The sequence below is a fragment of the Pleurodeles waltl genome, chromosome 6 (assembly GCF_031143425.1).
Source record: "Pleurodeles waltl isolate 20211129_DDA chromosome 6, aPleWal1.hap1.20221129, whole genome shotgun sequence".
In the NCBI taxonomy this organism is placed as follows: Eukaryota; Metazoa; Chordata; class Amphibia; order Caudata; family Salamandridae; genus Pleurodeles; species Pleurodeles waltl.
This window is the reverse complement of record NC_090445.1, coordinates 1,050,580,079-1,050,590,692: the sequence shown is the minus strand read 5'-3', so window position 1 is coordinate 1,050,590,692 and position 10,614 is coordinate 1,050,580,079. Positions and strand designations below refer to the sequence as shown.

At 36.8% G+C, this 10,614-nt stretch overlaps 1 protein-coding gene across 23 annotated transcripts in view; it reads right to left on the bottom strand.

The window, feature by feature from the left end:
* Positions 1 to 5,069: 5,069 nt before the first annotated feature.
* The window catches only part of KCNAB2 (potassium voltage-gated channel subfamily A regulatory beta subunit 2), a 961,933-nt gene continuing 956,388 nt past the window's right edge, over positions 5,070 to 10,614 (bottom strand). For all 23 annotated transcript variants that reach the window (XM_069239974.1, XM_069239987.1, XM_069239978.1 and 20 more), the window contains one exon: positions 5,070 to 10,359. In XM_069239974.1, coding sequence (XP_069096075.1) covers positions 10,270 to 10,359 — 90 coding nt within the window. In that variant the 3' untranslated portion in view covers positions 5,070 to 10,269. The remainder of the gene's footprint in view (positions 10,360 to 10,614) is intronic.

Below are 10,614 nucleotides of genomic sequence, written 5' to 3'. Positions count from 1 at the left end.
ATTTCAGTCCCTCTTGACGTTGGAAAATACTTAGGACAAATTTGCAAAAACATATCAATTCACCCATTTTTTGTGTTTTTCAGATCATATGATGATAATATCAGTGACTATTAAAATCACTAAGTGGCAAAAGAAAGCTGATTACCCATGTTAGTAATTTTTCATCAATGCACAGTTTATTTTACACAACCCCAACCATCAGTAAATTCCTCGTTTGGAAGCTATGGAAAGAAGATTCTGCGGAAAATGTACTTACTTCACAGTACCTTTAACAAATCTGACTGGTGAATTAAAAGCACATTTTACAAATGAGTTCATAGTCATTGCTACAGTACTTGAGTAACTCAGAGAATATCTCAATCTAAGTAGTACAGAAAATGTATTTAATTAACACTTTATTTTGGTACACAACTAAAAACAAGAACAGACACTAATAAACAACAATTCATAAGAAAATAAGGTAAACAAACAAATTTTAATCTTTAAGATTTGCTTTATTGTAAATTCAGTTTTCAGGTGCCTGACTATTCGTTGCCAGTAGGAACCAGATATGCATTTCACACCAATCTCAGATATTGAGGTGAATATCACACAGTGGTGCCTGCTTTGACAACAACGTTCAATTTGATAAATTGCATTTTCATTGTCCAGATGGAGGCAAAAGGATTTTTGGTGTGGCGCTTAGGACATCCTGTTGTGTGCAGATGATGCACCTCATTTCAACACATCAAATTATGTGAAGTAATCGATAAGGCTGCTTTATTAGAGAAATTAAAGGCTAAGTTCACTCACCTTTCTAGTAATTGCAATATTCACTGAAAAAACAATGAACAGTTTTAAATTATAAAAATGTGAAAAAACGGGTCAGCAGACACTTTGGTTTAAAGCTTGTCTGCAATCACCTGTAAATTGTCCATGTTAAGTTCTGGCAATCCAAAAATATATTGTGACAGATTAACTGTGATAAACTGCATATTGGGGGTCTATTTGTTTATTCGCTTGATCTGTTAAACTAACACACATTTGAAAAGAAAACCACAGAGCAAATATCCACACCCAGTATATATGCGAGGGTCCAAATGAGCTCTCTACTAAGAAAGAACTCACCTATTCGCTTTACTGCCAACTGAGACAACAACGCTGCACATTTTCATCTTTGATAGCAACACAATGTACTATTTATTTTCCTGGGACAAAGGACATTAGCAGCAAAGTCTTAGTTCTGCGCTGCATAGACTGTATAACATGAGCCCTGAAAGGAGACTGTGTCCGGGTATCCAAATTTTGATTGTATTTCCATTTTTCTAGTTGATTGACAAGTTGTTAGCAAATAATCTTATTGGCTTTCAAATGCAAACCTGTCACCTTAGGAATCTTAGAGGGGTTGGATTAAATTAAAGTTCTCCCCGTCCGCCATCAGTTCACTCACTCACTATATGTAGGGGAGCAGTAGGAGAGAAGTGAGCTCCTAGTCATAATCATGCTTCGGCATTGGTGGCTCATAATCTCCCCTTACCTACAGATGTCGACTGACTACTCACTTTATTCACAGTCTATCAAATAACTCCAGCAGGGGCAAGGTGTCCGACAGGTCTGTCAACTGTAGGGAAGTTCAGCGACATGGGTTTAACATCCTGGAAGATAGTACCAAACTATCTATTATGTCCTGAAATCTAGCTGGGCTGGGAAATAAACTAGTGGACACGGAGTGGGCCACCTACATAAATGAGCAGGTTAAATGCTTATTCCAGGAGACGTGGGCCAAAGGCCCTGTCTTCCTGGATGGTTTTCTGTCTCATTATGTGGTGGCCCAACCTGCAGAAGGGGGCAGTGGCCGGGCTAAGTGGGGCCTATTGACATTGAGAAATAGGAATTTGCAATGTGATCATTTAGTACTAAAAATAGACTCCCCTGACATATTAGGTGTGCAGCTTGAATTCAATTTAGGCTTTAAGGTAATAATAATCAATCTCTATGCTAGGTCAGTGTTGCTGGGAGTAGAGTTCCAGACTCTGGTACAGCTAACTGAACTTATTGATACCTTACATTATTCTATTAAACTAGTGATTGCAGGGGATATGAATTGTACATTTTAACCCTCTCCTATAATTTGCGTTCTAACGGTGGAAGAGGACGAATATTGGGGTATTCCGCAACTGACGGATGAACAATTGCGTATTCGCTCTCGTGTCGCCCTTCAGTTTACGTCACTGTGTCTTAAGCGAGGGCTCAGGGCATGTAATGGTTGTACGGGATCTGATCTAAGCATCACTCCAACCTTCAAGCATGGGAAGTCCACTAGTGTAATTGACGATTTTCTAGTGGATGTTAGGATGTGGTCGATGCTGGAAGATATGAGGGTTGATTTTCCCCATGACAGTGATCAATGTCCTCTGCTTCTTACCTTGCACAGTGTTAAATTTAGAAGGTCTCAGAATACACGCTACACCTCCGTCCCCGAGCCATTAGTAGTTAATAATTACAAACGTGTTAGCTGGCCAAAAGTAATGTCTAATACGCACCTACTTAAGGAGATGTATAAATTGTTGCTTGATGCCATGGCTAATTATGAAGGGTACAAGGTTAGAAATATCCTGATTCTTAATATTCATTAGACACTGTTATCTGAATTACAGAATATGGTTTATGAGAAGATAACCACCAAGTGATCGGCTGTCACACACAAAACAAAGGCCTGGTTTAAAAAGGATTGTTCTAAGGCCAAGTTAGCATTAAAGTTAGCCGTTGTGTCTCATTCACAGAGGGCAATTGGACCAGCCAGAAATGCCTATACTAGGGCTATAACAGTAGCAAAGAAAAGCTGGGAAGACTCAATCTGGCAGAACCTGCTTACTGCTACTAGGCATAACGATAATGTGACCTTTTGGAAATTACTCTCCAATAGACACAATGAGGGTGGGAGCGCTATTCGCACTCTATTGGAAATATGTAACCCTTGCCAAACAAAACCTATACGTTGCTTTTCTGGACCTTCGGTCTGCAATTGATTTGGACCCCAGCGAGAAATTGTGGGATGTCTTACACAATATAGGTGTTCCAGGGAACATAATCCATCTTCTACAGCGGCTACACGAGGGCACATATGCTCAGGTGAGATGGGGTAATCAGAGTGAACTAACAGACCATATCCCTATCCAGCAGGGGGTCCATCAAGGCTGTGTCCTGGCACCAACACTATTCACCCTATATATAAATGAGGTGGTTCAAGCTGTGTCTTTTTGCCAGGATGATGCTCCCTCCTTAAATGCTCAAAAAATCCCTATACTACTCTTTGCAGACGACTTTCTTCTCATTTCCAAGACTCCAATGGGGCTCCAGACCCTTGTAAATAGGTTTACAGGGTTTTGATCTGATCGTAGGTTTGAACTGAACGTTAGCAAAACCAAACTGATGGTATTTAGCCCGGGGCCAGCCACAAGATGCACAATCACAGTAGCCGGGGTTCGTTTGGGTAAAAGTTAGTTCAACAGATTATTTGGGTGTTAGGATCTCTAATAAACTGCATTGGGAGGATCAGATTAGTAAAAGCATCTCCCTACTCCAACATAGATCAGGAGCCATTCTGCGCTCACAGAAAAGCACTGTCACGAAAGCAGTTTCTCCGGCTATTAAGATCTATTTGGCAAAAGCACAATGTGCCGCTGCCTATGGGGCTGAGTTGTGGGGCTTTTGCAAAACCCAAAAACTGTCTGTGTGTGAAAACTGTTTTGCAAGAGCGCTACCTGCGTGTCCAGGTAGCAGCCCACTGGTTCCTATCTTTCTGGATCTTGGTTTGAATTGTATCTCAGATATGTTAGCCCTACAACCGTTACTTTTTTGGGTAAGGATCTGGCTTACTCTGGAGCTTATTACTTATAGGGACTCACTTCTTGATCTTTTGGATAGACCAAATGCAGCCTCAGTTCCATGTTTTAGGCATGTGTCTAATTGGGTTCGTACTTTGGGTCTCTGGAGGAATTGGGAGAATCCACAAAACCTAGGGAAGGCCCAGAAGCAATCTTTGAGGATAGCCTATTGGTCCCATGTCAGAAACAACTATCTCCTAGGTACATCTCATGGGTGGTTGACCAATCAATTTCTTGATTTCAAATGGGACCCTACTTTTGCAAATCTTGCAAACTGATGTAACTTTTCTTGCATGCTTAAAAAGGAGTATCTGTGCCCTATGGTTTTGCACCATTTGATCACCATTGTTGTACATTTCAAGAAAGTATGTCATATTGTACAAAATCTCTGTGCCCAGTTAAATTTTTAATGTAAATAAGGAAGCAGCAGAACATTTTACCAGACAAACAGCAACTTTGTCCTGTGAAATTTGCAAATGATGGCAAAGGTGTTTCATGCTATTCAAAATTTAAAGGGGAAACTATACGGGTTCATACAACACCTTGTCTGTCAGTGCAAACATTCCAGTCTTCTACCTTTTACAAAAAAACACAAACCGAAAAGGCACCCATTTTCAATCCGATTCAAAGCACCACTCCAATGAATGCTGAATCAAAAATAATGTGACACTCAAAAAAAGAACTAAATGCCAATCACTTATGTTTTTGCTATTTTTTTTGTGTCTGCAATCGCTGTGTAAGATACGTATTTCAACGGATAAAAATTCATCTCTTATTATGTGTGCCTAATTGTAACAGCAAATCTCCATCATCAATTTTAGAATCAATAGAGAAACACGGAGGTTGTAAACTTTACAGTTGCTCATTCACTATCTTCAAACATTCACTATGCACTTTATGATTAATCCAGTCTTCCTTTAGAAAATGGAGAATTGCCATCATATTTCAAGGAAGAATGCTAAGTCAGCAAATTAAAACAACTCACATAATTGCCAGTAGAAATGAAATTACTTTTAAGTACAATTTAACAACCTAGGTTCTTTTGATCTTATATCATGAATTCAAGTAAATGTGTCCTTTACAGCTGCGGCTTCCAACTTGCTGCAAGTAATATGTTCATTTTTTAGAAATCTGCTCTCATTAAAGTAAGCAGTGAAATGTACTTATAAAGAATAAATGAAATCTGACAAGTGGAAGAAACCGTTCTTCTCCATAAGCTATCAATATTTATTGAAAATTGTCACTGCTAGGTATTTTCTGGATAAAAGTGCAGCAGAAATTGTTTCAGTAATTGTTACATTTAAACTCATTCAAAAACTTCCTTTACGTTGGGTACACTACAATAGACATGTTAAAACAACTGGTTTCATAAGACATGACTGCTGCATGCCATCAAGCAACTGCCACCGGCTTTGCTACAGAAAAGCATGCAAATCTAGGCTAATCTGTTTTTTTAAGTTTGCAAAAGATTCCAAACAAAAATTGTAAATGATATAATGATGGGTAATGTCAAAATCCTGAACATATTAAGCTGCTTCTTTCTCCTGGTGACAGCATTATGCTTTATGATATTATCAATCTGACAATATATCTAAGTATGTGCTTGAATGACAGATGAATCATGTGTGCTGCAGTACATGCTTACTCATGTGTAATGATTTGGTTCTTTGTGCCTCTTAATAACTAATTAAATTGTTTTTCATCCACCTGTGGAATCACCTGACTTAGTTATATTACCATTATTGTCAACAATGCTACATTAAGTTTTATTTTCAAATGTTATTGTCCAACTAATCTCACTGTTGAAGGACACAAACAGAATCTTTCTACAGAAACTATCATAAGCCAAATGCATGGTGTGGAGAAGTGGAACTTGAAACTTACTTCAATCAAACAGTTCAAAATGATTGAATACTGAGTAATTATTCAATTACATATCCCACAATCAAATGAATTACACAGCTGAGTTGAAAATAAAGATGGTGTTATTTCAGAGATAACCACATTTTCATTTTAGCATTATACCTATGTGTAAGAGAACATTTTGACTGTAGCTATTGTTTACATTCCAAACAATATGAGATATTGAAACTACATGTCTTCATTACAGTCACTTCTTGGAGCTACAATACTACTTTTACCAAGGTAGAATCATGAATCACATCACACATACTCTGTGTTTATTACATTAAAATATAGCAACATTTTTACCTTATTCCATGGGTGAATTTGTGGTTGTTTGATTAGTATATGCAGGTTGCACTGAAAACTATACTGCTGAATCTGAAATTACAAAGTATGTGAAAGCTTCCTTTGAACTGGAAGCAATAGTAAATCCTTATGAACATATTTTAATTACCACCCTCATCATCTGTACTCTTAGTAGTAAGTGTTATTCAATGAAAGGTAAACTTGTTAAAAACTGTTTCAACTGCAAGAAATTTCTACTATAGGATTTCACCTCTTCATCAAAGACATGCAGTGTCCAAATGTTTGTGGTATCAGAGTCTTATAGGAACAGAAAGCGCATGTTTGGACACAACACATGAAAAATCAACCATAACTAATCAAACTGTTCACAATAAACGCCACTCAGTGAAACACAAAAGTTGCAGTCCTCAAGTTATTATTATTTTCTTTTAGAATGTATTGGTCAATAAAATGTAAAGTCTTCACAAGCTAGAATTATCTTTCTGGAATGCCTTCATATTGTTTGCATTATTTACATCACTGAGCAGCATACACATGCAGCTCCTAAATAGAAAAATAACCGTGCATAGATCAAATAGATCTGTTATTTAAAATCTCAAGTCATACATGTTCTTGGCATATAGAAACATGCTTAACATTCCTCAAATAAGATTATCATTTTTCATTACCAATTTGTTACTATATTTACAGCAGGTAATGATACACAGTGATTGCGCATTGAACACATCATCTAATCAGGTTACTCTCTAAATAGTTCTTTGCTCCCCTTCACCATAACCACATACTAGCTCCAATTTTTCAATTCAATGTCTTTTCAAGATATGCAAGAAAGTGCTTAAGATAACCAAGAATAAGGTAAACACATATGACAATCAATTCAAGTATTCAAAGTCAACATAAAGATTATCCACTGTGTCAAACGGCCAACAACAATGTAATGCCTTGAGTCATCTGAATTGCCAATGTTCAGGTTATATCTGTGTCTGGTGGTTATTTATTGATACATGCCTGCCTTCTTTTTTAAATGATGAAAAAGTAAACACTCCATTTCAACCTGTCTTTAAATTGCAGAACTGGATAGACTCACAAGTTAAAACTAAATTCATAAGTGCAAGTAACTTCAACCCATCAGCTTGCCCGTGAGACATCCTTTCTTCTTGCTTTGATGTCTGCACAGCTCACACTCCAAGACGCATTATCGGCTCTTGATATAACCCACAGGAATACAAAGAGCATGTAAGCTTTGAATTCTTAGCTTTCTTGCCTTGGGTGGTGTTATAGAACTAATGTAGGACTACTATGTATTCCATTAAGACGCTACCTCATAGTGCATTAATAAATCAATTGTGAATTGTCTTTCTATTGGGTGTAGCATTATTTGGGAGACATGTTCAAAGTGTTACCAATAGTATATGTAGGATTTGTAACATCTAGCATTTACAAAGAAGTTAGAGAATTTTAGAGCACACAAAATTTACAGTACAGTTAAACATAGGGACAAATACAGACATATGTTCAACTGTAATAAAATAGGTCTCCATTTAAATATTAGAGTCTGCGTGCACAAAGATGACATAGGCAGTCATTTCAGAGGCCTAAATATTTTGGTAGTAAACATATCATGATGAACAGTACACATTACACAGCAAAATAGTATTAATTGAGACCTCTCTCAAGAATCATTCCTGCTTCTAATTACATTCCTTTAGTCTGCTATATTTAAGACTCGCTACTCGTAGCATGTCAATACATGATTACTCACACAGTATGTTCTTCTTCAATGTTACCACTGAAATCCTAAACTATTCCAGTGAAAGGCTACCATGACTTAGAAGATTTTTCACTCACTCTGTAAATTGCTTAAAATTGTTCAACACAAGATACACAATCTACCCCCAATGGAAAAATTTCGGATTTTTTTTTTTTTAGCTTTAGACATTTTACTGCTCTAGTTTTACATTCTGCACTGAAAAATGACAGAACTGAATTTCTCTGGCATTGATTTTTGCCTCATTAATGTTTATGAATTATGTATATCCACAGCAGCTTGGCTGCTTTATACATATCAATACTCCAGACAATGAAAGAGCACAAACCTCTACTTTTGTATTACAAAATTATAGACAGATATCTGAACATGATAACTTCTCTTTAAGTGCATCACCTAGTTTCAGATTGATTTCCAAAGGTGTCAGTCAAAACACAAAGGCTCTACTGTTGTTTTGAAATGAGATGAAGATGATTTAACATGCTCATAGAGATAAACATGGCATGGAGAATGAGTGGAGGTAACGTAACGTATGTAAATTAGCAATACAAGGCTATTGGTGTAGTGGCACACGCCATTGTTTTTATAATATTTAGATAGAGAAAATGTACCAAAGCATCTTAGAATCATAGTAAATTTGTACAGGATCCATAAATTAAAACTGGGATTCATGAAATACACTGCACTGAACACCAAGGCATAGCATGGTTAACTATTTGCTTTTAGCCTAAGAACTAAAAACATTGTTTTTAACCTACACATCTGAACTAAAAACATACATGTATATGTTCAGAAACGTATGCCTGCTTGGAAATCAATCTTTCTGAAAGATCAACCATTACGTACAAGGTTTAGGGACATTCAGCTCATTTGCTTCCATTGAATACAAGGCTTTCCTTTCAAGGAAACATTGCTTGTTTCTTGCTCGTAAAATATATGCCAGTACTGCTTGATAACACTGGATTGGCGAGCACAATCTTCAGGCACACCTGTGTATCATGTTTTGAACGTAGAAAAGTCCCTTTACACAAAATGAAGCACAGCGCATCGGAATGTGACATTCATTTTCAAATTAAGATTGCTCTGAAGAACCCAAAAGTACTTCCATAATTGAAAAACATAACCTGATCACATTCACACACAAACCAGCACATATTTGAAGTTAAAATTAGGCACTAAAGATATTGTTACAAATGTGCATGAAAATTAAATGAAGCATCCAAGTATGTTACACACTGTGTGGTTTTGGAATGTCCACCGCTGTTCACCAAAATGTCAACGGCCTGATCAAGCCACAAAGTGCATTACAATCAAAGAACTATATGTTTTGAGAAATGTAAATGAAAGCACTGAACTCTTTGAGGGAGTTGTGTATCATTCATACCACTAAACATCTTCCTTCAACATAACAAAATATTTGACTCCGGTAACGTTAATTGTTCAAACCTACACCCTTAGAGAAACCCACCTCTGCTTTCCTAATTTACTTTCTTTAGTCAACAGCAGATATCATAAACATTAAAAATATACCTAAAGACCATCTAATATTGAGGCAAGCTCCCTCCATCATTCACATTATATTTCTAGACATGTCTTTCAATGTATGCTTCTTATTCCAGTAAATTTACTTTTTGTACAATTTGCTACTGTAGCATGGAGCACAAGGATAACAAAGGGTATGGGTGGTTAGACACAGATTCATACCTGTGTACATGTATGCTGTGATATGAACATATCTGCACACACAAACTAACCAATGTTCTATAACCTGGTGTAATAAGGCTGTAAAAGGCATACAAATATTGTAAAATGACAAAGCGTTGGGCCACGAACCAATGCTATTTTAAGGTACTTTCGGCGTTTACCACTTCTGTGATTTATTCTGTACTATATCCATAATCACAAAAGAAACGCTGGCTTTTAAAAACAAGACTAAAATAACACTCCTCTTGTATTTAGTTCTTAAAAGAAAGGAACCTCATTTCATGCTCCATGAACAGCAAGCATATGCATAAAAAGCGATGAAAAGGAATATGAGCATGCAACTCACACGCCTTGATGACATGGCACAATTCTACAGGATGTGCAGTTTTTTGAATTAACAATAAGAATTCAGTTAAATCGTAGTTAGTTAACAGATTTTTGCTTTAACAGAAATCAATGACTAATTGGGGCCACAGTTTTGATCATGAAACCTTTCTCAAGCTAGTACGGTCTGATGCTTTCTTTGTGTTTTTTCAATCCAAAGAAACATTATTACAGTTAGCACATATCGCGTGATAACATTTCAAACAATCCTCCGGCAACATCTGGACAGGTCTCTTTGCTGCAAACTGTGCTTATCTCTCTGCTTCAATAATGCTTAAGCAGGCAAATAGGAGAAAAGAGTAGAACCGTAATAGTCCAGAAGAAGAACATTCCATTTTAGGATCTGTAGTCCTTTTTGCTGTATGGCTTATTGCCCAAAATGCTATCAATCTCATGTACAATGGAAGAGGACAATTTTGGAAGGACCTGTAGAAAAGAAGTACAACATTTTATCAGCTGAGAGAGTGTACACATTTTCATGTTTTTTTAAATCAATTTCAATGGTATTATCATTAAAGACAGCCAACAGCTGATTCACAGTCTTGTTTCCTCCAATTAAACAGATCAACTCGTTGGGACGAAAAGTTATGCAGAAATTACCTAGGATTCACAAAAGAATGAGAAATGTAGTGCACACTTGAATGCATGATATGTGAATGTGGGGTGCAGGGAACGCATGTG